The sequence below is a fragment of the Arthrobotrys flagrans genome (assembly GCF_004000055.1).
Source record: "Arthrobotrys flagrans strain CBS H-5679 chromosome Unknown unitig_15, whole genome shotgun sequence".
Classification (NCBI taxonomy): domain Eukaryota; kingdom Fungi; phylum Ascomycota; class Orbiliomycetes; order Orbiliales; family Orbiliaceae; genus Arthrobotrys; species Arthrobotrys flagrans.
Genome location: NW_027137545.1, coordinates 2,849,992 through 2,877,369, shown reverse-complemented (window position 1 = coordinate 2,877,369; position 27,378 = coordinate 2,849,992). Strand labels below are relative to the sequence as shown.

Here is a 27,378-nt window from a genome sequence, read left to right as displayed (position 1 = left end):
AGTCACAAGTACTATAAACAATCACTAAATTTAGTATCTTCTTAATCCGGGGGAAAGGGGAGTTCCTGATAAGTCGTCTGGGGTCCAGAGCTCTAAAAACAGATGAAAAAAAGTCTCCACGCCAATCGGTTCTTGCTAGTAAATTTCTAGACGACATGTCAGACCAAAGTACGTAAATATGACTATCTGTCTGCGATATTTTGCAGAATTGCGAGGGGAGCCCGAGCCTCTGGGCATTTTTCTTCAGTAATACCGGTGGCATACGCCAACCAGGTCATAATACTCGCCTTGTTACAATTTTCAAGGATCTTGAAAAACACGAGTGGGTGGCTTCCTTGGAGTAATTGCACCAGTTTGAGAACGGTGGGGCCTTCCGACAAAACGGTTAGGCCTTGATTAGGCATCTTAGGCCCGTATAATGTATATTAGGCTCTGGAACGAAAATGGCGTGAAACAATAGGTGTTGGCGTTTATAGTAGATAGAAGAAAGTTTCGAGGATAGAGGGGTGTGCATATGCGCACGGTTTATATAGTTAAGATTATAGCGACATAAAGGCGTGCATATATATACTGAGGGAAGCTTTTACATATTTGATTGTACTGTTTACTGAATAATTAGGGTTATGAAGCTCAACCTTTGCACGCATCGAGATGTAGTTAACAGGCATAGACTATCAATTATTGAAGTTCAATTTTCCCTCGTCCCAATACAGATCCTCAGTAGAAAATCACTAGCACGCTCTCAGTTTAGAAAAACTTTCAGAAATCTACCGTATATACATATTTTGGTTTAATTTGGTGGTAGCACCCATCTTGTTTTTGAACTCGCAAGCTCTCGAGATCTGTGAATTTGGTGGATGGTGGAAAATGCGTTGTATTTGTGACATTTTTCCTCAAGACGTTTTGGGCCGCGAGACCATTTCAGGCCACCTCGTATCCGGTTTGCTTTAATTAGGATCTAACTTGGATTTGCTTTCCCGAACGTTCGATCCTGCCGGCAGCTATATCGACCTTAAGATCCTTGATTTCAGTAGGGGTCAGCAGGAGCAGCAATAGTCCCGAAACCACTGACCGTGTTGAGACCCCTCGATCTGGTGAGATTGCGAAATCGTGTGCACGCGTGGCTTTCTGTGCCACAACTTCAACACTCTGTGCGTACCCAGCCTCAACCCGGCTAGTTTTATTTGTGCCTGGATTTGCAGTTTGAAAGCTGGATCTCTTCTTCCATATTTTAAGTAGTGGGTTCGGAGCATTAGATTTCCTAAACGCCGTAGGGCCTGAGGTCCACGCTTTGAAGTTCTGCATTACTTTCACAACTTGGTTAGCTTCAAAAAGACACATGCATCCGCATGATTCTTTGATTCAAAACCTATTCTAACGAAACCCATCTCTGAATGCTTAGTATCTTCCCAACTACCATATTTCATTTCAGATAGCCCTCTCAAATTTCATCATGTCAGGCGAAAAATCTCCAACACTAGTAGATGCGGGAGGAGAAAGAGCTTCCGCCTTCCTGCTTCCAGAGGAAGCATTTTTTCTCACCCGGGAAAACAAACCAAATGATTCAATCTTGGATTCTTCGGAATCGCCTTCCTACCTGCCTTGCGGACTCAAGAGTTATGACTCGGATGGCTTCGTCAAAGATTACGACAAGATTCCAGTCCAAACACGACAGGAATACGTCAACAAGATTATTGGCATCATGTCGACATGGAACGATTCAAATGAACAACCAAGACCACTGATATTCCAGCTCCAAGAATCAGGAGATATCATCTTGCACCCATCGGCTTCTGAAGCACAGAACGAGAAATTACTTGGTCAATATGACCCCCATTTCTGGATCCCGGACTCGTGCCTTCTCGACATAGAAGATAAAGAAAAGGCATTTCGCCGAGAGTTTTTTGCCGTTGGCTGCCTAATCTATCAGATTCTGAAGGGAGAGACGGTCTGGCAGGGTTTTTTGGGTTCTCAAGCACAAACATTATTTGAGAAAGGCGTATATCCATCTGATATAAAGGAGCTTTCCCACAGGAGGGTCATTCTTTCCTATTGGAGCTGGGAGTATGTCGCTGAGGTTAATAATCGTATGTTGTCTAACTCCCTTACCTTTTTAAGAAGAAAACCGAACAATGCTGACATTATTATTTACTTTAGAGCTCAAAGTGAAGAAGGGCTTGAATATTGCGAAGAATATTGCTATCGGGGGGATTGTAGTAGGAGGCACACTTGCTTTGACTGCGATTCTCAGCCCGCTCATACTCCCAGTCATTGGTTTTAGTAGTGCTGGAGTAGGCGCTGGGAGCATCGCTGCAGGTTGGCAATCCGCCATAGGAATCATTGAAGCAGGCTCATTGTTTGCTTTATGTCAGAGTGCCGGGGCCGGAGGAGCTGCCGGGGCTGCCGCCATTACTGCCGTAGCTTTAAGTGGTACGGGGACAGTTGTTGCTGCTGGGGCTGTCGCTGGAGCCTCTGCAGGGCTCGAAAGTAGTGTTTTGAGAGACGAAGATATGTTTGCATTGTTTTTGCAGGTGGTTAGGAAGGCACCACAGAATACGGATGAAGGGTTGCAAAGGGAGTCTAAGTTGTGAAAGCCTGTTGGATTGGGTTTATGGAGCCTTGGGCGCCGGTGTTTGGTTTATTGTACTGAATTTGTCTTGAGGCTACGGGGTTTGGTTTGGAATCTGGGCATACTGCGCTAGGAGACGCTTTGCTATGGTTTGCTTCGTTAATTGGTTTCTATGTCGATTTCAGCTAATATCGCAGCTGCAATGTAAGTGTATTTATTGATACAAATGTGTGTTCTTGGTTTCAATATTAAACATTAGGCCCTTCGGATTATGAGATATTCTCGTCTAGCCTCTAACTCGCGATAGATATATAGATAGGAGATTTTAATGGTGACCCTTTCATTTTCCAACCTTCCCGGAAAACCCTGACAAAGCCTTGTCTAACTCCTTTACCAAAGCTTCCATGATGTCATCCTTGAATACTCCTTCCATCCATTGGACCACAACTCCCATCTTCCCCCCGACGGTTACGGCATTCACTGAAAATGCAGGTCCTTGTACTGAGGAACTTTGGCTGAATAGGGCCCCCTCAATCCTCCACCCTTCAGAACCCCCTGCTACCGATGTACTTTCTTCTCCTTCTTCTTTGCCTTCTTCCTTCTTTTTCGGCGCTCCAATCTTCCTAGCATCCAAAACCCCCAAATTCGACATCTCAAACGTCAATTCTCTATCTTTGCCAACCTGTCCCTTAAAAAACCCAGCTAAATCCCCCACCAATGCAATCAAACCGACCTCGGAATCCCTAGTCACCATGCTCTCCTTCCTGAGCTCCACAGTCAACTTCTTCATCCCACCAATCTCCCCTTCTAATGCCTTAAACTTCCCAATATCCCAATTAATCGCCCCAACACAATCTGACATGATGGTATTATCCCACCCAGCATTCTTTCGATAGCTCATCGGCACACTGACTTTTACATTCTTGATCTTCGCGAATTCATCTTTGTCCAAGGCTTTCATTACATTGAATAGTGCATCCGCGGCCGCGTATGTTAAGAAGGCGGTCAAGCTGACTTTCTTCGCCTTCAAAGCTTTTATCAAACTTTCCAGAACGTAGGATTCCACCGTCAAAATATCGATTTTTGTTGGAGCCAACTTTTCGGGAATCTTGCCGCCTGCCCAAACGCTTTTGTGCATGAAGGATGGCAAGACGGATTTCCCGACGAAGCCGGCAATTTTTCCGGCTGTTTTGAGTCCCATACCGAAGTCGAGGACTTTGTCCATCGGTGGGAGTAACTCGAGGTCTTTTGGTGGAGTGTAGGTATCCCAATTAGCTCCGGAGCCACTAGCCTCATCGACGCTATTCAAGGCACTGACGAGGGAATAGTGGAATGCAGCGCCAGACAATCCATCCGCAATGGCATGATGGTAACTGAACGCAATTTCATAATCAATTCTTCCCTCTGAGTTTGTTTCGGAATCATACGCTGTTGGGGTATTATACGAACGTTTCAAAACTCCAATTCTCCAAAGCGGTAGGGTAGTGAGATCTTCGTTGGAAAACGGAGTATTGTGCAGTCGACAAAGTAGATTTTTGTATTCCTTGGCATGGCTGGGCGATGTTGATGAAGATTCCCATATTATAAACTTCTCGCTCTTGGTAAAGTCGATTGAGGGGAGGCGGATGAATGATGGCGTGCCTGTTGGTTCTTCTGGGAGTTGAACACCAACGGAAAGGCTTGGATGAGCGGATAAGACGATGTGTAGAGCGCGTATTAAACGATCTGGAGATAGAGGATTTGGTGAAGAGTAGCTTGCAGAGACGATCACATTGTTATAGAATGAGATCGAAGAACGAATGATATGGAACTTTTCGAGAAGACCTAGATGCATGTGTTAATGTGCCATGTGGTATTATGGGATGCCGAGACTTACCGGCTTGGCGCAGGACGGCGGATGGATCCGCTGCTGGTGACAATTTAGCATCGGCGGTAGACATTTGGGACTCCAGTCGAGATTATGAATTCCTATGTTGGGGGCTAAGGGGATAAGATAGAATAGATATTGTTGGGTAGAATATTAAGGCGGTAGTAGAAGCCGTATGAATCTATGTCGGAAGACAAGTGGGCTTGGCAATTGTGAGAAGCTGAATCTGAGAAAACCAAATATGCTGAAACGCTACGGAGAAGAGCCACCAACCAATGGAAAGAAGACACACAGAAACAAAAAGAACGAAAGACCGTGAGGGAGCCGCAATAGCAATTTATAGTCGGTAGCTTCTAGTTCATGAACTGTTTCTTGCGTATGCGAGCCGGGTATAAAAGCCTGGGCGAAGTTTTATAATGGAGCTTGGTGGAGCTATTTCGCAAGCTGCCTCGTCAACTCCTTGCCATTCCAGGCTCGCGTTTTCCGGATCTGCTCGCCAAAAATGGGCCTAATGCGCAAGGAACCGGCCACGACACCCCAAAGCTGCAAAATACCGTAAAAATGCTGCCGAGTTTCCCACCATGAAATATACATTATGAATTGATACCGATACTTTTCCATAGTAGCAGCATAAATCTGCACTATCTTAGCCACTTCAAGACGAGATAACAGAAAACAAAGAAAACGACCACGCCGCCGTAAAATATCCATTTATCCTCCTTTGCCCGCCGTTCGATCATACGTATCGTATCCCCGCTTATTCCGAGTGTATTCGCAACGGTGTATAGCCGTTTTTGTGTTTCCTTTAACGTCATTTTATTTAATGCCAGTTCTTCCTGGACTGCTCGCCCACGGGCTAGGAACTCGTCTAGTGCATCATTTGTTCGGCTAAGGAAGTTTTGCTCATGAAGGGCGTGCGATTCTCGGTTTAGGTTTGAGGATGTAAGGGGTGCGCCAAAGGCTGTAGAGCCTTGTGGGGCTCGGTTGGCAGGTGCAGAGTAGGAGTACGGATTATCGGGTGTGGCAGACGAGTGACCACGGCGGCCGTAGAGTTCGGAGCGGTTCGTCGCTGTCTCCTGGTTAAACCATTAGCTCCCATTCTACCCTCAATTCCACCAACTAGTATCGAATGGACATACGGCTTCCTCCTTTTCGCTCCGTAACTTGTCAAATTCTGCTTTTAACTCGGAGTATTGTATCCGAAAGTTCTGGACTCTTTCCTTCGCCTTCTCCTGCTTAGCAGGTATCAATTCCCTCTTGGCCATTCCATCGTAGTCATCTATTGTTCGATTGAAAGATGCTAAGGAAACTGATATTTGTCCTATTCATAGCATGTCAATATGTTGTCGTCCTGAGCGAAGCGATGATGATGGTCTACCTTGTTCGGCTGCGGACTTTTGTGAATTGGAGAAGGTATTGATATCGCGTTTTAAGGATTGACTCTGCTTAAGCGCAGAGTTGAATAGAGCGTTCTATCCCGCTCACAAAGTCGTCAGTGGGGGTACCCATAGCGCTTGGAGTTGAGGTGCCTACCATGGCGTATTTGTAGATCGATGGCGGGGCTTCAGGGGTGAAACCTTCCAAAGTGTGATGGCTCCGATCTTGTGAAACTAAGGCCGCAGGTGAAATCTCGGGATATTAATTGCGACCACTTCGAGGTATCTGATAAGGGTATCTGCGATCCTGCCGTTGGATGGGCGGTGTTTTGTTATTATGCTTGATCTGTGGTTCGGTCTCTGTTAAATAGCAAATGTCGGTAGGAAATGTCAACGGTGTTAAGTTCGGACATAGTTTTTGGCGCCCACCAAAACACGCCCAACACAACGGCTCTCTGCTCCAACGCTGGCAATGTGATACAGAACCACGTACCACAGTCCTGTCATGGGTCATGCGTATATTGGCTCCGGAAAAAAAAAAAAAAAAAAAAAGATTTCGACTCACCAAAGGGGAAGAGAGGACACCAGAGGGAAATATTGAGGCTACAGTATCAACAAAAAAGACATTTTTGTGTTTGGGAGTCCGTTTGGTATCACGATATCGAGGAGAATTCACCTCAACCCGGGCCAGCCGACACGGCAGGTCAAGCACATATTTGCGACTACTGCAAGAGGTGCCGTTTAAGCATGGCATTTTTGATCGTGCCCGCTTTTATATTTGAATGGAAGATTTGGAATGAATATTAGCAGCTTGGGGAAATGAAAGGGGCCAGAAAATATGGTATTTATTTATCTGCATGATATCTGGTCTTCGAGACTGTACTAGTTTTTAATATTATTTCAAACCATGACTATATGATAGAAGTCTTCTAGCTTGAAAGTCTATATAATGATGGGGATACGAGAAACGGATATCTACTGCATTAAACCCGCCTCAGATCTCGTTCTTTTACGGAAAGGGCAGGCAACCGTTGGTCTAGCAAGATATATAAATGGTAAAATCCAAAGGGCTTAAGGTCCAAAATGCATCCAGATACTCCAATTTCCAAAGATATCCAATCCCAATACAAGCGATCAAGTAAAAATTCAATGATCTCTCTTCCACCTGACCTATATGAACCGTCAGCTGTCTCGTAAACCAGACTGCCTGACTCATTTTTCTCGAGGGATGACTACGACCCTTAGTTTCCCTTCTCTCTTTGGAACGAACTGATCCGTCCACCCATCAACAAATGTGCTATTCTCATGTAGTTTAAATGAGTATCTTCTCCAGAGGTTTGCGTATGTGAGATGCAACTCGGCCCACGCTAGGTTCATGCCCTGACAACCTCTTGACCCCTTTCCGAATGGTACAAAAGATTGTTCGGGAATTTTATCGTGGATCCAGCGTTCGGGTTCAAATTTTGACGGATTCTTGTAGACGTTCGGGTCGAATTGTTGTAGGAATGAGGACATGCCAATAATAGTCTAATTCGCAAGGTATACATATAAGCTTTGAATCACCGAAAAACTTTGGTAATAGGTGATGAATAAGCGTACCTCTCCAGGGATGAACTGGCCACAAACAGTCACGCCTTCCTTAGGAACGACTCTGGGCAAGCGACCAGGGACACCGGGTGGAGTTCTTAATGTTTCCTTAATAAATGCGGTAAGGTAGGGTAGTTGAACGGCACGTTTATAAGTAATCGGGTCGACGTCTGGATCCGGAAACTCGGTGAGTAACTCCGTATAGAGCTTTTCCTGGAAGCTAGGCTCTTTGCAGGCTTCGTAGATGCCATTCGAGAGTGCTGCCGCTGTAGTTTCAGATCCGGCAGCAAGGAACCCTGTATTATCTCTTAATACTAATGCTTATATGCCCAAGAAAGAAGAGAGTGGGCACTTACCCCATGCTTCTTCCTTCAGGGCATTGACGGATGGAACTTCGTATCCCTTTTCTTTATTGCCAGAGAGTAGAACCTCAAAGACCGTTGTATGCGTATATTTTGCTTTGGCCTTTTCTGGATCCGCAAGGAAAGAAACAACCCTGTCTTCGGCTTGCTGTAAATATGAAACACTACCCGTTAGCGTCCCGAATGATTAACAGGATACATTTGCGTAACGTCCCCGTGGCAATTTTGTGTAACGCTCTCTCCATGAGACCCTTGAAGTACGTAATCCTGCATGTACCATCCCTTTAGATGTGAGCAAAAGAATTGCACTTACTTTTTGAAAGGCAACCACGCCTAGTACGTCTTCCGGCATGATTTTGCTAACGAGCGAAAACGGTAACGCCCTAAGCAAATCTTGAAATTTCCAAGTCCAGCTGTATACCCAAGTCAATCCGATCAAATTATCCATTCCAACGAAAAATGGATCATTTTCTCTTTCGTTTTCCAGCATTCCAATCGGTTCGCTATATGCGTACTGTGATATAACATCGACTGTCAAACATCGGAATACACCGTTAATTTCGAACCCTTCTTTCTCTGACTTTTCAACGTTGCGTCCGATACGGGCGATAGCCATGTCGACAAATTTGCGGATTTGAGGCTCAAGTTTAAGCACGGCCTGCGTGGAGAAAAGGGGGTCGAGGACCGCGCGACGAGCTTTATGGACTCTGCTATTGCAGTTTCCCAATCCACCTTCTGTTTGTTGGGCAAAGCGGTAATGGCCTTGGGATTTGGGAAAGCGATAGTCTTTGCTATAGAGGATATTGTAGAAGGATGGATCGTTAACATGGACCTCGTTCGGGCCAATTCGTACTACGGGTCCGTATTTTTCGTGCCATTCCACCGTTTTGAATCTGTGTTTTTCGGTATTGACGTCAGTCTTGGATTTCTGAATGATACAGCTGGGATATGGCATACATGAATTGACCATCCTGTAAGACATTGTAATAAAACTCTACAAGTTGTGTCGCCGCTGCAAGTCTAGGACCTGGGACTCTAGCCAACGGGTGGAAAGGTGACAGTCGATAAAGAACTCGTAGAATCCAGAATCCCGCCCAGCCACCGGCTGCATAATAGGAGACTGTAAGGATGTTTAACATCTTTAGTCCGGATTATGAAGCTCGGCACTAACCGAGTACTTCAGCTCTCAACGGCAAGATAACTTTAAGCTGAGCTTCGGCGACGAACAGTAGGGGTGGTAATGAAGACAAGTTGAGATCTAAAAAGAATGTAGCTACGAGTATCAATATCGATAAAAGCTCAGATACTGGTTCCAGAAAGGAAAAGTAAGACCCAAACCCTCGGGGAAGTGGGAACTTTATAGACTTATAATTAGAGGCAAAAGCCACCCATGAGACCCCAAAACCGTGCAACCCGCTCCAAATATCCTAAACCCGTTGGTCAGCAAGCCCACCGACAAGGGGTTATGATAGCGTCGCGATAGCTGGCTAGCTCCGGCCTGCCCCACCCAGGCGGAAGCGAGGTCCAAGCTGGTCCAAAGTTTTGGGGCATGCAAGGGTAAGGCAGCACAACGTTGCAAAAATGCACGTTTCTGCCAAACTTAATCACAAGAACGGTTGCTGGGACGAAAAGGAAGAACATCCTGCATGGAATGTGATGGTCCCAGCTACAAGATACCCTACGACAAGGGTTCGAATTTGGTGTGGTGGGTCCTTCTTCTGACGGCTAATTTTTTTTGATGCTACAAAATCCACCCAAATATGCAGATGCGACAGAATGCATGAGGATTTCGAAAGCAGGTTCCTTCGGATGTGGAGCTTGGGAACACCGACCCGCAAGATATTGTGATTATTCCAAACGGAATGAGCAGTATATCTCTCGATTCAACAACCATGCACGATGAACGAAGTGAAATTGTGGGTCGTTTCGCCGATATTCAAGGGTCAAAACATGCTAAGCGGGATAAGCTGGCCAGCGCTGGAAGCGGGAATATCTGGCGAGCGCCTGCTCTAGGTCGCCAGGATATTGGTGTTAAAAGGACAGAAGATGAGGGGTTATCTGCGTTATGCAAACGTCTTCATTTCCCGTCCCTGTAATTGGACACAGAGCGTTTTTTGATTTTTGTGGCTTGAAGCCGGGGATTCGGGTCGAGACCAGGGCTCGGGATATCGATCGGGTCAAGCGCACGCAATAATTAACCTTCATGAAATACAACATCCTAATGTGTTGAACAGAAACAAGTTAGAATTCTCGGGACGTTAACGTCGCCGCCGCAGCAGGCCAATAGAATCAATTAGTATATGTGAGTTTTGTCATTGATTTCGGTTTGCTAGGGTTGGGTTGGGAACCTGAACCAAACCCTAATTACCCTACTTCTGCAGTGGCTACCCAGGCCAGGCCAGTTACCGCCACTAGATATCCCGGACTAGTCACAAAAATCACTCCTCCTACGGAGGGCCATTGACCACGCCGTGGAAACTGGCACACGAGAACATATATATGTGCATATTCACCCAAGAATTTCTTGACACTATATACATTAACCCAAGGGCGGCCAACTCCACAATACTACAAACTTGACCTAACACCCATAGCCACTCAACAAAATACCCAGAGCCCGTGATAGCTTTGTGAATCTCCAATGTCAGTGCACACAATAGTACTAACTCTTTATGATATAGCCGAGGGAACTCTTTTCGGATCCGGTTATCATCCAAACACCTATCGACTACAGCGACTGGCTTTTGGCTTTGAGTACAAGCGTCATGCCTCTTTGCAATTGCATTCGCACCATCCTCGTTAATATCAGACTTGACAAAACAAAGATAAGCATTTGTGTCAAAAATATAGTCCGGGATAAAACTTTAATACCCTCAGGGCTTCTGAAATAATTGTCCTGGGCATCAACCCCAAGTACCAAAGGAGTCTGAATTCCCCGAAGTCCTCGGTCTCCGGCCCAAACTGCTAGTCAAAGATGCTGCCTCATTCGAATTTGAGCGGAAGGCAATTTTATTACTCACTTTAATTTTTGGGGGAGCTTATACGGCCGGACTGAACATTACCGACTCTACCTGCTCCAGTCGCTTCTAAGAGAAGTCTTAGCCATCAAACCTAGCTTAGGCTATATTGTAGGAAAAATGAAGATATTTCGTTACCATCAACTACTTTGAAAGTATAAATTTCGAGCTTTGGCTCATAAGTGCACCCGATCAAAGTAGTCTGTTTGAGAGTTTCAGCAATACGATCTTCGTTGTTTGCTTCTGATAGAGCAGTCGGGTCAATAGATTGATGACTCCCTCTTTCTGCCCGCGTCGTTAAAACCCTGCCGGTCCTTTGAGTTTGAAATTCTAATACGGTTGAATTTCCTATGACTTTGCTACTTGGTGGCGTGTTATGGAAAAAGGTACTGGCAATGTAGCACCCAGACGCAAACTTAGAGCGAAACCCCTTCCTTATCTCCAAAGGGTGATGGTACTCGATTTGGAATATAGAATTAAAATGAAATTTTCTATGTAATCTGTGATTGTATTGTCCTGGGTTAGTAAGCAATGCATGTGGATGGCTTAGCGGGCTGCCTGAAGCCAAGGATATAAGACGAACTCAAGTGCCTGTCTTTGCATTCTTTCCTTTCGGCCATTTCTATTTGCTCGTTGCTTCTCTCTGGGTCCTCCTGAAGAACCGTGACGTATGACATCGATGTACCATCTCGGAGCGATACTAGATCAAGATGACTAGTACTTGTGGTTTGTGTTAGCACGACCTAATAGGTCAGGCTTACCCCAGATATCCTTGGTTCCGTTGTTTTGAGTAAAGGAATCCCGTGATCAGACCAATGCAATCTGCCAAGGATTCATAATTCCGATGCGGTCATGTAGTACGGGTACAAAATATCTTGTATGTGTTTTTTAGCAAAGAGTGTTGATGAAAAATCCGAAATATTCTATTGCCTTGTTTGTTATTACCGCGTGATATAAATCCTCCATTTTCAAGATATAGCGACACAAATTTCTCGGCGAGGTGGGTGAGATTGCGGGATGATACGATAGTATTTCGTAACCCGATTCTTAAATCTGCTGATAAGTAATGTAGGTTTAAATTCCCTCCGAAACCGAATTCGTTGTAACTGAAAGAACGAAGCTTCCAGTATATAGCACAAAAGATCCGCTCGTTTACAAAATCTTCCCTCAGCGTAGGAATGGGGCTGATGAAGATTATGATTCCTATTATATGAATTCGAAATGCCTAGATAAGCTTCCTAATCCGACTTCATCTGACACTTTCCCTCTGGGCGGGAATCATGGTGGAGGTGGGGGCGGGGGAAGTAGCAATCCGAATGTCGGAAAATCATGGGTTCTACTTTGGGAGGGTATATGCGATAACTCACAAGGCGTTTGTAGTCAAACTTATTGGCGTGGGGGGTTGGATTAGATCCCGGCATAGAAGTCGGCACTTTGACCTGCGGGAGCTTTACTACCAAGTATACAGCTTTGCGGCTAAGAACCGAACAGCCGTGTTTCTGGGGCCAAATATTTGCATTGGCCGCCTGCATATGGGTATATGTCAGCTATGGTGATCATTTTAGAATGTATTTATTTGCATACTTATAAGCGGGTGGACTGGCTGAGAAATCAAGGCGGCCTGTCTTTTGAAACTAATTGAATCGTTACAACCTTGATAAATATTTATTTTCTCAAGAAGTGAGATACTCCAAAGTGTTTCGAATTTTTGGTCAGCTGCCTAGTTAGCACCCTGAATGTTTGTCCCAACAAAGCAGCAAGTCAGGGTCGCGGGGTCTTGTTGGATCGTGTTGTATTTCCTAAAGCAATCGGGTTTCCTTAAGAGAAAACACAACAAGGTCTCGTTGTTGCCGGATAACAAAGCCAGTACCGGGTTCGAAAATGACAATTAACTAAACCAAAGCGCGTGTGTCAATGTGGCACTCATGGGCCCCACACGATAGGACTCAAAGTCGTGATTCTTTACCACATTATCACTTGACTTTAGCATACTGGGTGACTTAGCATATAACAGCTAAAACTAACAGTGTGGAGCCCAATCCGGATAAAGAACCACACAACCGTTATGTACGTAGTACATAACTAGCTATTGGCTATTGCAAGGTCAAGCAATGCGGCTTGAAGCTTTCTTGGTTCAAGGGTCTGCTTATGCTTTCTTTTTATCCTTGAAATGGCTGTACAAATATGCACAACAATCAAAACAAGTAACTAATTTCTTATGTTCTGTTAACTTGCTTTGCAAAATGATATTCTTTCGGGCAAAGGGCCGGCATCGTCATCTTGAATATGCGGGCATCGTCACTAGTTCTTAAGGGGTATTCAGCCTTGTGACCGAAACTAAGTTCGAGAAAGCATGAACTCCGAGGTATCCATGTATGCTTGCTAAAGATGATTACATGTAGGCGCTTGGCTTGGTTTTATATTTATTGGTACAGCCATTCTTAATAATGCAATGACTGAACAACAACCCTCTTAAACATCCATTCTGCCTGTGACGGGCTTCTATGGTACACTAGCCCCGGAACTGGTATTCCTATTCAGCCCTACGTCTTGTCACGTACCTAGCTTCTGACTCGTGGCCGGTAATCGATTGGTGACGACCGTGGACCATGAGCAACAGCCCCTTCGGCTGTGTTGATTAGTGATCTGGGTTTCTCATCCGACCCTGTACGTTTACCGAATATTCGATCGGACGACAGCGTTTCCAAGGACCTCTTCATCGATTCTAAGCTGTCTTGCATGGAACCTCCGATTTATGCGTACTAGTTATATCCACTAACTCCTTGTGGCGGGCATCCAGCAACAGTTTGTTGCATTTTGTTATCCAACACAAACCATTGGCTTGTGTAGATTAACATCCTCCACTTTGTGAATTATGCACCTCAGAGTTCGGTTAAGCCTGGTCTCGTCGGTATATATAATTTCCAGCGTTTGGGGTAGCTCGGGTTAAACAAAGATCTCACTAGCATCTTAATTTACATAGTTCTGTGGTGGGATTCCCATACACGGTTCCATGGCAGGATACCTTTGCAACGCAACGGCTTCCAGCAGCCTTTGCACTGGTTTAAAACCTCGCAAGTTGTGCGGATATCTGCTAAACAATTACAAATTCTTTTTTTATTTCTTCTGGCTTTCTTATTATTACATTTTCAAGCAGTACGCGCTGTCTCTGCTGTCTGCCGAGGGTACGGCGCCGTGATTATCGATGAAAGGGTGATCTACCCTCCTGGTATCTTAAGGATATCCAGATAGTCAATACATTAATAGAGCAGCAAATAGTGCAGTACTACTATTACCTTCGAATTATTCACCTAAGTGGAGTTCTTCTTCAACCCGAGTGCCAGATGGGGACCCATTGATAATTGGACTCCCAATGCGAGACAATCTTACAATAAGAAACAATCTTTTTGGGACTGCGATCATCAATCGATGCACCGGACGTTGCCTCACTCATATATTTGGGATTGATGCAGCCCTTATTGTAGCTTATGACAATCTTTTCTCGAGCTTAATCTTAACCAGTACAAATAGTTATAAGAAACCAAAACTATTGTTAAAAGTTAATTAGTAATTTTATATTAAACTTAATACTTTCCAAATGGTTTATATTTATTCATCAGGGTTAAAATTCGAGATTATGGTTTTAACTTCAATGTGTGCAATGAAGGGCCAATATTTGTATATTTATTAAATGGGCGGGTATGGCTACTAGGTACACGTTAAGTAATGGGGCCACCGAATTTTAGCAACTTGACATCCTCACGAGGCTTCTTAGTTCACCGAGCCGTCTTCTCATGCATCCGTTATATATATATATATACACGAACCGATTGTGCATTGCTAGTATCACCATTACATGTAGTACTAGTACTATGGCTCGCAAGTTTTTCTTATGCATTTTCCCGATGACTTCTTTAAAAAATATTCACCAAGTAACTATTTTTTCCAGTTCAAACCTCTAGTTATTCATTTAGAGCGAAATTTTAATTACTGTGAGCTAGGTTGTTGTGAAGGTGGTTGGATTATCGACGTTTGTTTTGATGGAGGATGTATGCTGATAGACGGAAGAAGTCTGCGAGCTTTCGATTGCTTTTAGGGAAGTTGAACGGAGGAGGCGGTCTCAAAGGAAGATTAGAAGGAGGGCTGCAGGAGGGAGTTGGGAGGGTTAAGGTTAGGCTTAGGCTTATTATTCGGTGATGCCTTATATTATTAACACAATCAAAAATGTTAGAGAGATATGGTGCTGATTTTTTGGCCAAAACCACAGCTTATTAAATTAGTATGGTCAAGGCATAGCTAATGGATTTACAATAACATAACTTTTGTGAGCTCTTTGAATACTTAATTCTGATCGGAATATAACTTTCGAAGACGCAAACATATAACCCTTCGATATAAAGTACAAAAACGACTATACTCCTATTAACACCGATCGAAGATATCGCCGCTATTGGCATAGCTCTCCTTTCGCTACTAGTAATACTCTTTCGCACCTTCGTCGTAGTTATTCTTCCCAACATCATACCCTGCATACCTATATTTGGGCGTGGGCTCAGGTTTCTTGGTGTTGACGATAACTCGGGTTGGTTTCGGGACCGGAGCGCCTGGAGGTGGGTCGATTTGAAAGGGAACGCAGCCTCCGAACGGGCCGTTAACCGCCTCGTTTTCACATCGGATGAGGCAGATGTTTTTATGCCTTCCGTATTCACCATGGCATTGTAAGTTTGCTGGTAGCTTGACCAACATGAACCATTTTTGTCCGACGCAGTCTTTAACCATACCCCCTGGGGAATTACACGTCCTCAAAACCGGTCCCCATACCCTGATGGGTTCCAACCCCGTGAATTCGTGAGCCTTAACATCAAAGTTCTGCCCGGTGCCGCTGGTATCTACTCTGCATCTGCGTAGATGCAAAAGCCACGGTATCAGTTAGACTATATTTCCGTGAGTTATAAAGGGAAAACTTGAACGAACTTGAAGGGTCCACCGCCATCTTCATTGAGTGTAAGTCCATGTATTTGTAGGTAGTCTCCATTGCCGATTTTAGGTTTTAATATCGGTCCTGAATGTGTACACTCAGCGTTAGATTCATCGTACTAAGGAAATGATCAGGAGACAGTAGTAGAAACATATACTTACCTGCATCCAGGCGTGCTTGCGTCAAATTTGCTGTTTGAGTCAAAGTCTCTGGATCAAAAGGTTTCATGAAATAATTTTTAATCCTGTGCCCCCAACTACCGGCTGCCCCGTACTTTGAATAGTCCGCGGGATTCTTTTTAGACCAGTAATTATGTATGTTATTGATAGTGCCTCCGCAGCCGTTTGCCATATAGCGACGAGGAACCCGATAATAAGGACTTGCAGCATCTGCTGGTATTGCTGGAGATGAAAATACGGTTGTATCGAATTGGTATGAGACCAGTGGGGCATTCTTGTTAGGAAGTTCCGGTATACTCTTATCATACGCGAGTACAGGGATATTCGGCACACTGTCACCTTCGCGACTACCCTTGACTTTGACACTGGCTTGATAAAGGCGTACATGTGCAGAGGCTTGTGGCAGGCCAGAGAGGAGGGAAACAATTGCAACAAATATAGTTATCGACCGCATCATGACGAAAAATGATAGGAAATATAGCGAAGTATATCCGATTAGCCAAAGCTTGCAACAAAGTCAATTGGAAGCTAGCAGTTTTCGTGCAAAAGCTCTGAGTGTGGATATATAGGATTTCGAATGGTTAAATAAGCTTTGGTGTTGAGAGCCCATACTCTTGCTTGTTCCAGAGCAATCCAATTTAACAGGAAAGCGTTGCGACTGTGGTATATACATTCTGGTTACTCGCCGGTTAAACCGATATGCGGGTAATTTGAGCCGACCAACATGGCTTGCTTAAGCGAACCAGCAGGAAACCGTTTAACGAGGCGATGGATATGTTATCACCAGAAACAGATATGATAAGGGTTTGTAGACAATACAGGCGATGGATCTGCTTAATGCAATTGACCATGGGAAAGGATAACCGACGATCAGGGGCTTGATAACGATCGAAATTCTAGCGATATCTACCCGCACAATAACTATTTTAGCAAGGCGCATAACAGTTTCAACGCTTGGCTCGGTGTCCACGTCTGACCTACCCAATATAGACTATTTTCTTAACTTCCCACCACATACCAACTTGAAACCTCTATATAGAAGCTAATATTAGATAAAAAATAACGTTATCTAGAATTAAATATTAAATTTACTACCTATAACTACAACAATTAAATTTTTAAATTCTAATATATAGGATAGGACTTGTGGTGTACCTAAGAGAACTCTCTAATGGAAGAATGTTTCTTTTCTCTGTAGAATATTCCGACCAAGTTTCCGGTCTCAGCACTAGTCTAATCAAGTAAGCTCGGCTGTAAACACTAACTACAACCCAATACCGTTTGGTCCACGAGATGGAAACGGCGGAGCTAGTTATTCGCTTACACTATATCAATTCGCTTGTCGCATGACAGCGAACACCGAATCTAGAAAACGGTAGAAAAGTTCTCTTCCACGTGGTTTCAGCTTAGTCGCAGCTTGGTGGCGTTCACTGCATACTGTGGTGAAGAGATGTGGCCAGAGAGTGGAAGGAAGGTTTGGTGGGGGTTGATGGAGTTCACGAAGAAAGTAAACGTCATAAATCTAATCTTCTGGCCCTGATTCACGATCTCGAAACCACTGGATCTTCTAGTGACTACTATCAAAATGGACAGGGTATTTCGTGAGAAAACCTCGACTTGGAGAAAGGCCCGGCTATGCCTGGATTCAGGGTATGGAGCCCGATCTCACGGGGAGCTGACAACACAACAACACCATGTGTTATAAGCTCCCTGCACAAAGACAAATCCGTTCTTGATCTTTCGCTAATGTGAATTACGAAGGGTATCGGTCGTCAACTTGTTGCTTCGGCAGCAATCTTCCCAAACGATGGTGTCCGCACCGGTAACTTTGTAAGTTAAAATATGTTACATCGCGGTGCTTGTTTCTCACTTTTGTAAGGTTTGCATGGAATTACGATTGTATCCCCACCACCTGAACCGACCTGTTTGTGTTGAAGCTCTCGCGGACTCGGGGAGCGACTATTTGACCTTGTTCCCCAACGACATCCTCGCTTTGGGCCTCACATCTGCATACATAGGAATTATGGCTCCTGTCCGTCTCACGACTGCCAACGGGACCGTTTCTAGATCGGCGCTTATACTGGAAGCCCGTATCTGGAATAGCAATTGGACACAAGCCATCGGAGGCTGGTTCTTAGAAAACGCCGTCCTTTGTCCGCTTATAACAAGGTTCTGGCTTTCAGGGGGCGGTCTACCAGGCGTTTACCCCACAGTCCCCACCATCCCTTGTAGTGGCGTCACATAAAACGTCGCTACTTTCCGCGCTTCCTGCCATCTCAAGATGGTAGATTGCTTTTTTTTATACGCATAAAACGACTTTCGAATAGATCAGCTAATAATTCAACCGGGAAGTAGGCATGCGGGGGTTACAAGCCATAAATGCTATTCTATAGCCCCGTTTTTCTACTCGTTTCTAGAAAACTCTGTACCACACTTCGAAACCTGGTTTAGAAACTCATATCCATAGGAACAAAGGAACAGAAATATCAACAAGATGAAGGTCCGAGGGCGACGTTCTGTGGAAAACCACGTGTAATTACTTGAAAATCAACCATCACCTCTCTTCTCCCACAAGTTATAAGAGCCCTCAATTGAAACTCCTGTTATCGCAATCAGTGCGTCTAATTACATACTTGATCCCGTTTCCGGCTTACTTCGAACTACGGTTTTACATTAATGTTACAACTAGTGTCCATCCATTCTTATTCTATCAGTGCTATTGTCTTATAAACTGTGAATAAACCTTGCCCATTTACCATCCAATTACGTATGTTACCCCATTCGCCTTTATCACTTGGACAATATAATCCGTCATAACTAGAGGCACTGGACCAAATTCGTCCTTCCGAACAATTGTCGGAAACAGCTGGAAAAAGCGTTTATGACGTTTCTCTCCTTTTTTTTGATAACCTGACCCTTCTTCGGTTCACATTTGTTGTTTTCGTGGGGCTAATACATTTTATTGGATTGGAATAAATTCAGATCTTGGTCCGGCTTTGCCTCGAAAACCAGGCCCCCCGACTCTGGCTGGCTGGATATATAGAGGTTTCGCAGTCCCCGATCAATAACTGAATCCTACTATCCAATCTTTTGCTTCATCTTATTGGAGTCTTCGGAGTCGGCGTATCTTAGTATGTCTCGATTTCGAACGTCCGGTTGCAAATCAAAATGATGAGAGAGGGCGTCGATGGCTGTTCGAACATTGCATGCGTCGTGCTTGGGAAAACAAGACTTTGAGAGCAAAAAGAAAGAATCCTCAGACAAAAAAAGGGCATCAAGGGGTGGCCCACTTTCGTGCGGAGAGGATGTCATCTTCATCGTCGCTAGCGTTTCGGCTCATTTTGATTTTGATATAGGTCGTCAGCCAATTTCGGTTGGAGATATAGGCGGAATCAGATCGAAGCTAGAAGGAAGCTTGGAGTATACATATAAATTGTTAGAAACGGAATTGCTTGAATTTTTAAATATTTATTCAAAATGGCTAGTACTGGAAAGTTCTTGGTTGGATCGAAGTCGACTGATATGTAGTAGGAACAGGGGCTCCGTTTCCCCACCCGTGTGCGAATTGGTGGGAGGTATTAGACCTAAAGTCGAACTGGGTCATTTGATCCCTTGCAACCACATTCGTTTTTAACTACAGTTTGTGTATGTGATAATAAAGTATTGATATTAAAAATATAAATGGAAATTTTTTGAGTTATATATGTTAGCACCGATAATAGGCCTGGAATCCTCGATCAGTATCTTCTTTCGGGTCCTTCGCCCAAGTGTCGTGACATGGCCTAGTATCTGAACCGTAGGGTTTGCGACCCCGAGACCACCAGTATCGTGAAAGGGCTACGATTTCGCATTAATCAGTGCATGCAACAAACGGCGTTCCAACGAAACAAAGATAGGTTGAACCAAAACAGTTGTTAGTATTATAGACAGTTAGTGTCGGGTCCATGATTGTTCTCCGGGTGCAGGTGCAAAACTTACACGCGATGGAAACTGTGCGATGAACTAGTTCACGCCGATTATGCATCAGCTCAGAACCGTATGATCGGCTAAAGGTCGAAAAGTGGTGCAAATTGACACAAAACTAGGTATATTCACTGCCAAGCAATCACTAGGATTTATAATGTTTTGGGTCCTCGCTATTCTCCTACCTAGACCAGTCGGACGTCGACTTCGGGTTCACCCATGGATGCTGTATGTAGGTGGTCAAAATCGATCGCCCAAGCTGGAGAGCTCGTCTTCATGAAATCATCGTCTAAACGTAAACGCGAATTTGATTACCGCACACGTGCAAAACTCTATAGCTATGTGTGCATGTTCTACAGAGAAAAACATATTCGTGACATTTACGGTGTATACATATATACAGGGAATTGAATATCCGGTGTGACTTATACGCACTCGACATCAAAGCGTCGCTTCATCCGGAACGTTACGCCACTTCATCGCCGAATGTTTATTAGCCCACTCCAACAGCGCATCATAATCGACACACTCATGTTCCGATCCCTCTCCAGGCCCTTCGTCCGTTTTACCCTCCAAAGTACTGTCAGCGGAGCACATGAGACCCTGGCGGATATAATTAAAGCAATGCGCTGCGTGATGGGCAACTTCTTCGGTTAGTTCAACTCCATCGTAGCCTTGTTGGTAATGCTCCACAAGGTATGACAAGCAGTGGAGTTGGTGGAAGACGGTCATCATATATCCCGGTCCATCTTTATAGCGGTCGACGGGTACGGTGTAGGGATTCGGGAGGTCGTATCGGTGTGCATCTTTGATGACTACGTAACCACGGCTGGCTACAGGCGGGTAGATTCTGTTAGCTATCGCTCTTTTGTTCCGCATGGGGTTTTGTCCTACCTGAGCTTAGAGGAATCCAGTTGTGGAGAGTACGTAGTGTATCTGTTTTGTTGAAGAACATTTTATCGTGCATGAGTGTTGAATTGCTTCGGAACGTGTATAGTTTGCGTGGGACTTGCTACCTCAGAACGATCAGTGATATTGCAACCACAGATTTTTAAACCTTAAAACAATGGATTTTCGATGTAAGTACATACGTCGTGGTACCGGAGTTCTTTTAATGGTGTCTCTGCCCTGGTATGAGTTCAAAACCAATAGAACAACAATCGTAGCGGCCATGGCTAATTCCAGAAAGAGCCTCAAATACCACGAAATCTTTCGCTTTTCGGGTCGTTTCTGCCATAATGCATCTTCGCTGCTTCGATCGCTGGAAAGAAAGGCCTGCCCTTCCTCGGAAACTTTATCGTTCGTCACGCCACTCATGATGTTGCATATATGTGTCGCTATCCACTCCAACTACCGAAGAAAACAAACCTCGTCGGAATATTGAAATTCTTGGGGAGATACTTCTTATATAGATATCTAGATAATATAATCCGGGGTATAAATCATGCGACATTCCGTCTGTGCGGTGAATTTATTATTATTTAGGCTTAATATCGAATGTCTGGATTGGTTTAGGCTATAACAACACCTGAGCAGGGATGTTCCGACAGAACCCGGGATCCCGGCCGTAGATAGTACCATAGGTCGAATATGGTTACTAATTTCTAGCTCACGGGCAGACGTGCTTACAAGAATTCGGGTAATAGTCCGAATGTCCGGTTTGGAGTGGGTGGGGTGATCATGAGGTGGCTACGTTGTCAGCTCCGTCCGAGAATTCTAGGATTGGGATCACTCGCCTGTATAGTACACCGTAACAACCTTGATATCGCTAAGAGTTTTAGGAAAGTATCGGAGCTTTAGCTTTCAATAAAACTTGAAACCGGGGCGCCTATATTGTACTTGAGGCTAGTGCTAGATCAGAGGGTTAAGTCGAGGATCATTAATCAGTTGCCACAGCCCCTTCCCAACACAAACTATCTATTCAATTGAATTTCGGTATACAGTTTTCGATAATAAAGTTGTCTCGTACCCAGACTTAGTCCTAATAAAGTCTTTCTAGATGTATTATACTATCGAGGCACATCGTAGTCGAAAGGTTCTGGCATGAATACAATAGTGCTAGATTCATTGGGTGTAAAAGTACAAGTAAATTAGCCCAAGCGACCCCCTTTGACTGCAAGGAGGCATGTTACACACATTCTGATGCTAACGGGAAGCTTTATAGAGATTCTGTGGCTGTTCTGATTCTAACAATATCACAATCCAATTATGAGTCTTCGGGAAGCTCTGCATCTTGGAGGTAAACATAAGAGCCGCACTGCCACCGACCAATCAAACATTGTGCGACTCTATTCAAATTGTGTTTTGTGTTGCCTGTTGTATTTAAGACTTATCGATAAGACCGATTCTCGCGTTCTAATTGGCTGCACGTGCCTTGGCGGCCTGGGGTACAGAATTCAGATGGCTGCTCCAGAGACTAAAAAAAAGTTTTTTGCGACTCATCGCCGCGCACAACTCACAGCACCGCGCTCACCTCCAACCGTCCAACCTGATTATTCTGTCTATTTCAACTCCTCCATCAACCTTTTCTCCTCCTTCCCTCTACTCATCGCTCCTCCCATTTTCCTAACAACACGACACCTCACAGGTGCTTCTTACAAACCACAAAAACCTCGCGACTTCACTGCGATCCCGTTGCACGTCCTAAAGCTATCGAAACCATCATAATCATAGAGTCACCTTGCTTGTGGCCTTCGATACAAACGAAATGACCGATATCAATCCCGAAGAGCCTGTTCAGGCCCCTGCTGTTGTTGAAGAGAAGCCCATTGAGGCCGTTGCTGAGGAGAAGAAAGACGTTGCTGAGGAGAAGACTACTACTCCAGAGAAGAAGGAACGTGTCGGCATAGTATCTGATGCTTCACTTCTTCCCGAGTCGGATGACCCGAAGGAGATCATCAAACAGGTAGGGTCACCTTTGGGGAAATCTCAATGCCCGAAACCTGTTGCAGAAAAAACATGCCCAAAAATATTTGTGTTGTCATCGCACCGCCGAGTGTCGAGCTCAGCTAACAGGTAATCGGCATCTAGGTTGAGTTCTACTTTGCGGACTCCAACCTGCGCTTTGACAAGTTCCTGTACGGACTTGTAGGTGAAGAGAACAAATGGGTTGATATCGCTCTTGTTGCTGGATTCAACCGCATGCGCCGATTCAAAAATCTTGACAACGTCAAGAAGGCCTTGGAAGACTCCGAACTCATGGAGCTTAATGAAGAAAAGACGAAGATGCGAAGAAAGAACGCCATGGTCGTATTGAAGGACCCTAAGCTTGTGGATAAGGCTATCACTCGCTCTGTCTACGCGAAAGGATTTGGTGCCGAGACTAAAACTTCCCAATTCGATATTGAGAAGTTTTTCGAGAAAACCGGTATCACAATCAACGCTGTCAGACTCCGTCGTGATGACGACAAAGTCTTCAAGGGTTCCGTCTTTGTCGAGTTCAAGACTGTGGAAGACATGAAGAAGTTTATGGAGCTGGAGGATAAGCCCGAATGGAACGGGCAAAAGATGGCCCTCATCGACCCCAAGACCGAGGTAAGGGTTCGCAATCTCCTAACCACCTCGTAGAACTTCACTAACATACTTTCGGTGCAAGCCAAACACCGATAAGGAGGGCAAGACAACCGCCGAACAGGCCATTGCGGAAGCCTCGGAGGGATTGAAGTACATGACCAAACAGGACTTCGTCGAGATGAAGATGGCAGCCATCAAGGATGGCAAGATCCAGGCCAAGAACTACGCGAAGACCCCGAAGTTTGACGCCTTCAAACAGGAAGGGGGGTCATCCGCCGGGGGACGAGGCGGACGACGAGAGGGTCGGGGGGGCCGTGACAATAGGGATTGGCGAGAGCGACGCGACGACGATCGCAAGAACGGGTTCCGGGGTGGGCGTGGCGGCGGGCGTGGCGGGCGTGGCGGCAGAGGCCGCGATAACCGTGGTCGGGGCCGGGACCACAAGGGCGGAGACAACTCCGGCCCAAAGCTCCGTGCCGATGGAGTCCCCATCGTTCGGGCCACCAGTGCCTCCCCGGAGAGGAGGTCGAAGAAGAGGTCCCGTGATGACGGGGCGGAGGCTGATGCCTCCGACGACAAGAAGAGGAGGACCGAGGGGCCCACCGACGCTTCCGCTTAGAAACCGGAGCGTCAGGTGTCGGCCCAAGCGCCGTCCCGGAAGTGCGGGCGCGCTAGCGAGGAGGAGGAGACCACCGCGAGGGTGGCTCCCCCCTCGCCAAAGAGGACCAAGAAATTAGCTTAAGACCAACCAACCTCTGCCCCCTCCCTCTTCCTCCTCCTCCTCCCACCACCCTTTCCTTTGTTAAACGGCGTTACGAGATGTGTTTCTTCCTAGCATTGATGAGATGGGAGGGGATCCCATAATTTCCCCCGTGTACACTATGTCCTGCCGAGCTTCCGTGCTTTTCTCAATGTACTATAGAATTTGCCGGTGGATGAAAAGCTTTGTGACGTTTTAAATTCCTGACGTAGTTTCACGCGTCCACCTACCGTGGATATGCATGATAAGATGTCCCTGCGTCGACATGCGATGCATGCCACCACCCGCCACTTTGAGGCTCGTTCCTCCTGCTCAGCTCCATAGCCGGAATGTATCATCTCCATCTCGCATGCGGCATCTGAGTGCAGCCAAATCAGCTGCTTGTGGAATATGCCCTCGTGTGTTGGCCTTGTTGGCGGGGAGTTCGCAGTGACATTCCAGCCAGTGACGTCAGCACCCGCCCGCTGGAAAATTCAAACAGCAACAGGGAAACCTCTCAAAAAGAGTACTTGACTACAAGTACCAACATATTAGCTCGTGATCTTTCCTCTTCTTCTTCCCATTTTCTCTTCTTCACATTCACGTTCACGTTCACAGCGGCCTTCATATACTTAGGTATGATATTCCCTCCTTCCTGTCTTCTCATTAACCCAACATCTTCAACAAAGAAGTTTGTCAGTCAACTGTATAGTTCGTTGCCTTCCGTCATTTTAGTAAACTTTTACTCATTCAAAACAACATTGAAAAAAGCTTATCAACTAACAACCATTCTCTTTTTCGACAGTCGAAAATACCCCTCATTTTCGCATCTTCTCTCCTCTAACGCCTTCTAACGACATTGAACTCGAATCTATCGTCTAATAATCGTCCATCATGTCGTATGCCGATGCTGTCGCAAAGGGTTGTCCTCAGGATCCTAAAGAGGTATGGGTTTTCTTAATTTTCACCCGTGGCTGTTTGTCGCTCTCGTGAGGTACTCAGGTATCGTGATGCTAACTTTTGATGACTTTTAGGCGTAAGTTTTCCTTGCTTTTACTTACTGATTACCTTTGATTCGTGTACCGTCGACGATTTCATCCGGTTCTTTACTTGTTACCTGAAGGGATTTCACAGTCAATATGGTCGCGTGATATTGACTTCCTCTTTGAACAGTGCTGCTCCACCAGTCCCGGAAATCGCTCCCAGTGATGCCTCCGTCGCTCCTCTAGTAGACGTTGACTCTGGCGTCTCCGTCGTCTCCTCTGACTTCCCGGACCAACCAATAAAGACCTACACCCAAGCCGAGCGTCTAGAACTCGAGGCGGCCGTCGAAGCTGAAGAAAAGGCGGCCCGTGAAGCTGCAGCTAAGAAGAGGAAGGGTGGAAAGGGTGATTCGGACGTTGTGGTATGGTTTAAGGACCCCGTTCACTCTGGCGGCGCAGTTGTCAGTACGGTTCTTGTTGTTGGATTGGGAGTTGTTGGCTGGAGGAAGTATAAGCTTGGACAGTTCTCGTGGTCGACTGCGGGGATTGGAGCTGGGATACTGGCGGGTGTTAGTTTGGTGGAGTACTTTGTTGGGAAGTAAGTTCTTTTCCTTCACTTTTTGATACTATGGCTCTCTGCAGAATGTGGTGCTAACATATCTTGACGATAGATTCGCACAAAGCCACTTTGCAAAGAAGAAGCAAAACTAAATTTTGGCTGAAGGCAACTTTAGTAATCGAGACGGAATGCTAAACATAAGGGATCTCTGGGCTACATCTGTACATTTTTACTAATTCCCCTCTTCTTGCCGTAGCAAGGTTATCGCTTCCTCGATCAACTCGATAGAGGTTATTTTGGGCTGAGGAAACCACGCCTTTGTGGTTTTAATATCATCTATGTCGCTCTCGCTCCTCTCTTATAAACAAGTATTTAGATACATGAATTTATAGTAGCTAATGAAACGGCGGCTTTCCGGACATGATATTTTTATTTTTGCATTCAAATTATACCGTAGCACGCTCTATACATGATATCTAAAAAAAAAAATTTACTATTCCGCAGCATAGCAGCTTTGACAGATTGCTGGTTATTGAAATTGAGGACTGTGGCAGGATATATGGCAGTCGGCCAAAGATTAAGATGTTGAAATGAAACGGACTGTTATGCCAATGCACATGTACTATACACACGATGTCCAATATCTAACCTTCTTTTCACACCCCTGCTCCGTACCTTCCGATCTGCGACCTTCGCCGAACTCTCAAGAGTTCCCCTCCTACTCTTCACCTTTGACCCCCCACCACGCTTTCTTACTCTCACCGGCTTTTCAAAAATCCCAGAGAGTATCCAAAAGAACAACCACTTTTCGCCACCGAGGTAAGTGGATGCAATCGTATCCGACAAAGCCGCTCGAAGTTGGAAACGTGTGTTTTAGTAGCCCTAGCAGAATTCGTCATAGATGTCGTTGATGACGGGTTCGTGTTGGAGTTCGATGGGGAGGCCGGGGATTAGGTCGGATTTGTATTCTTTGAGGGCGAGGGTGCAGCAGATCTGTTGGATTAATATTTCGGGATGTGTCAGCTCGAGATTCACATATAACATAGGTTGTACCGCGGTCTGTACTTGAAAAGCCGATGGATCTAAAGAAAACCCTTCGTGGGCGGTTGGAATAGGTAGAAGTGTGGATTCTGATGCAATGCCCGCAAAATATCTCAAGGTATTGCCTAGCGAGAAGCAAAGAGTAAAACAATAGCAAAGTGAATTTCATACATTCAGCGCACCCAAAGCGGCTTCTATCTCGATCTCCTTCCAGCCCTTCATCTTTGTAACAAAATAGTCGTTTTCGAACTGTTGCCGAATGGTTTCCTTGTCAAATTGAGTATCTCCAAGTCTCGTGGCAGTACTATCTCCCTGTAATAGGGGCTTCGGGACGTTTGGGGGTCCTTCCAACCTAGTTCCTAGAGGCCAGGCAGCTATAGACGTTGGGTTCCCTATGTTAGAAATGGGCATTTGGAACTGAGGCTGGGCGCAAGAGAGACGAAGGTTTCGAAGCTAAGGGACAGTGTTAGAAGAAATTTGTCCGATCTAAGAGAGTTTGGTATGAAAGGGTTTTGCAGATATCTTAAGATCTTTCTGACTGAGAAGGTAACAGTAACCAAGTTACTTGTGGTATGGTGTGACCTTCCCCCAGGTTATTCTACCGGCAACTTACGCACTCATTTTCAGCCCGCCACCAGCGAGGCC

At 45.3% G+C, this 27,378-nt stretch overlaps 11 protein-coding genes across 12 annotated transcripts; 5 read left to right on the top strand and 6 right to left on the bottom strand.

The window, feature by feature from the left end:
• Positions 1-1,453: 1,453 nt before the first annotated feature.
• Positions 1,454-2,591, top strand: DFL_000734 (uncharacterized protein; the record flags this gene model as incomplete). Its single annotated transcript, XM_067636905.1, has 2 exons — positions 1,454-2,087; positions 2,158-2,591. The coding sequence occupies 2 exons, from the start codon at positions 1,454-1,456 to the stop codon at positions 2,589-2,591; spliced, it is 1,068 nt and encodes a 355-aa protein (XP_067495285.1).
• A 318-nt stretch (positions 2,592-2,909) lies between these two features.
• DFL_000733 (uncharacterized protein) lies at positions 2,910-4,509 on the bottom strand (the record flags this gene model as incomplete). The annotated part of the gene is made up of 2 exons (XM_067636894.1): positions 2,910-4,393; positions 4,446-4,509. The coding sequence occupies 2 exons, from the start codon at positions 4,507-4,509 to the stop codon at positions 2,910-2,912; spliced, it is 1,548 nt and encodes a 515-aa protein (XP_067495284.1).
• Positions 4,510-5,077: 568 nt separating this feature from the next.
• DFL_000732 (Snare region anchored in the vesicle membrane C-terminus) lies at positions 5,078-5,972 on the bottom strand (the record flags this gene model as incomplete). The annotated part of the gene is made up of 4 exons (XM_067636883.1): positions 5,078-5,512; positions 5,576-5,757; positions 5,815-5,908; positions 5,970-5,972. 4 exons carry the CDS (start codon positions 5,970-5,972, stop codon positions 5,078-5,080), a joined length of 714 nt encoding a protein of 237 aa, XP_067495283.1.
• Positions 5,973-6,958: 986 nt separating this feature from the next.
• DFL_000731 (uncharacterized protein) lies at positions 6,959-8,900 on the bottom strand (the record flags this gene model as incomplete). The annotated part of the gene is made up of 6 exons (XM_067636872.1): positions 6,959-6,982; positions 7,052-7,339; positions 7,412-7,695; positions 7,756-7,909; positions 8,075-8,654; positions 8,719-8,900. 6 exons carry the CDS (start codon positions 8,898-8,900, stop codon positions 6,959-6,961), a joined length of 1,512 nt encoding a protein of 503 aa, XP_067495282.1.
• Positions 8,901-15,251: 6,351 nt separating this feature from the next.
• DFL_000730 (uncharacterized protein) lies at positions 15,252-16,392 on the bottom strand (the record flags this gene model as incomplete). Its single annotated transcript, XM_067636861.1, has 3 exons — positions 15,252-15,678; positions 15,753-15,840; positions 15,918-16,392. 3 exons carry the CDS (start codon positions 16,390-16,392, stop codon positions 15,252-15,254), a joined length of 990 nt encoding a protein of 329 aa, XP_067495281.1.
• A 1,128-nt stretch (positions 16,393-17,520) lies between these two features.
• DFL_000729 (uncharacterized protein) lies at positions 17,521-18,180 on the top strand (the record flags this gene model as incomplete). Its single annotated transcript, XM_067636849.1, has 3 exons — positions 17,521-17,529; positions 17,697-17,765; positions 17,815-18,180. 3 exons carry the CDS (start codon positions 17,521-17,523, stop codon positions 18,178-18,180), a joined length of 444 nt encoding a protein of 147 aa, XP_067495280.1.
• Positions 18,181-20,339: 2,159 nt separating this feature from the next.
• Positions 20,340-21,215, bottom strand: DFL_000728 (uncharacterized protein; the record flags this gene model as incomplete). Its single annotated transcript, XM_067636837.1, has 3 exons — positions 20,340-20,731; positions 20,793-20,906; positions 20,990-21,215. 3 exons carry the CDS (start codon positions 21,213-21,215, stop codon positions 20,340-20,342), a joined length of 732 nt encoding a protein of 243 aa, XP_067495279.1.
• Positions 21,216-22,605: 1,390 nt separating this feature from the next.
• On the top strand, positions 22,606-24,030 carry DFL_000727 (uncharacterized protein; the record flags this gene model as incomplete). The annotated part of the gene is made up of 3 exons (XM_067636825.1): positions 22,606-22,803; positions 22,929-23,432; positions 23,494-24,030. 3 exons carry the CDS (start codon positions 22,606-22,608, stop codon positions 24,028-24,030), a joined length of 1,239 nt encoding a protein of 412 aa, XP_067495278.1.
• Positions 24,031-24,561: 531 nt separating this feature from the next.
• On the top strand, positions 24,562-25,032 carry DFL_000726 (uncharacterized protein; the record flags this gene model as incomplete). The annotated part of the gene is made up of 3 exons (XM_067636814.1): positions 24,562-24,676; positions 24,769-24,786; positions 24,956-25,032. 3 exons carry the CDS (start codon positions 24,562-24,564, stop codon positions 25,030-25,032), a joined length of 210 nt encoding a protein of 69 aa, XP_067495277.1.
• Positions 25,033-25,051: 19 nt separating this feature from the next.
• DFL_000725 (uncharacterized protein) lies at positions 25,052-25,844 on the top strand (the record flags this gene model as incomplete). Of its 2 annotated transcripts, XM_067636804.1 has the most annotated exons (4): positions 25,052-25,095; positions 25,185-25,190; positions 25,324-25,731; positions 25,805-25,844. In XM_067636804.1, the coding sequence occupies 4 exons, from the start codon at positions 25,052-25,054 to the stop codon at positions 25,842-25,844; spliced, it is 498 nt and encodes a 165-aa protein (XP_067495276.1). The 2 variants fall into 2 exon arrangements, with proteins under 2 accessions (XP_067495276.1, XP_067495275.1); XM_067636803.1 differs by lacking the exon at positions 25,185-25,190.
• Positions 25,845-26,574: 730 nt separating this feature from the next.
• On the bottom strand, positions 26,575-27,144 carry DFL_000724 (uncharacterized protein; the record flags this gene model as incomplete). Its single annotated transcript, XM_067636791.1, has 2 exons — positions 26,575-26,858; positions 26,916-27,144. 2 exons carry the CDS (start codon positions 27,142-27,144, stop codon positions 26,575-26,577), a joined length of 513 nt encoding a protein of 170 aa, XP_067495274.1.
• Positions 27,145-27,378: the final 234 nt, after the last annotated feature.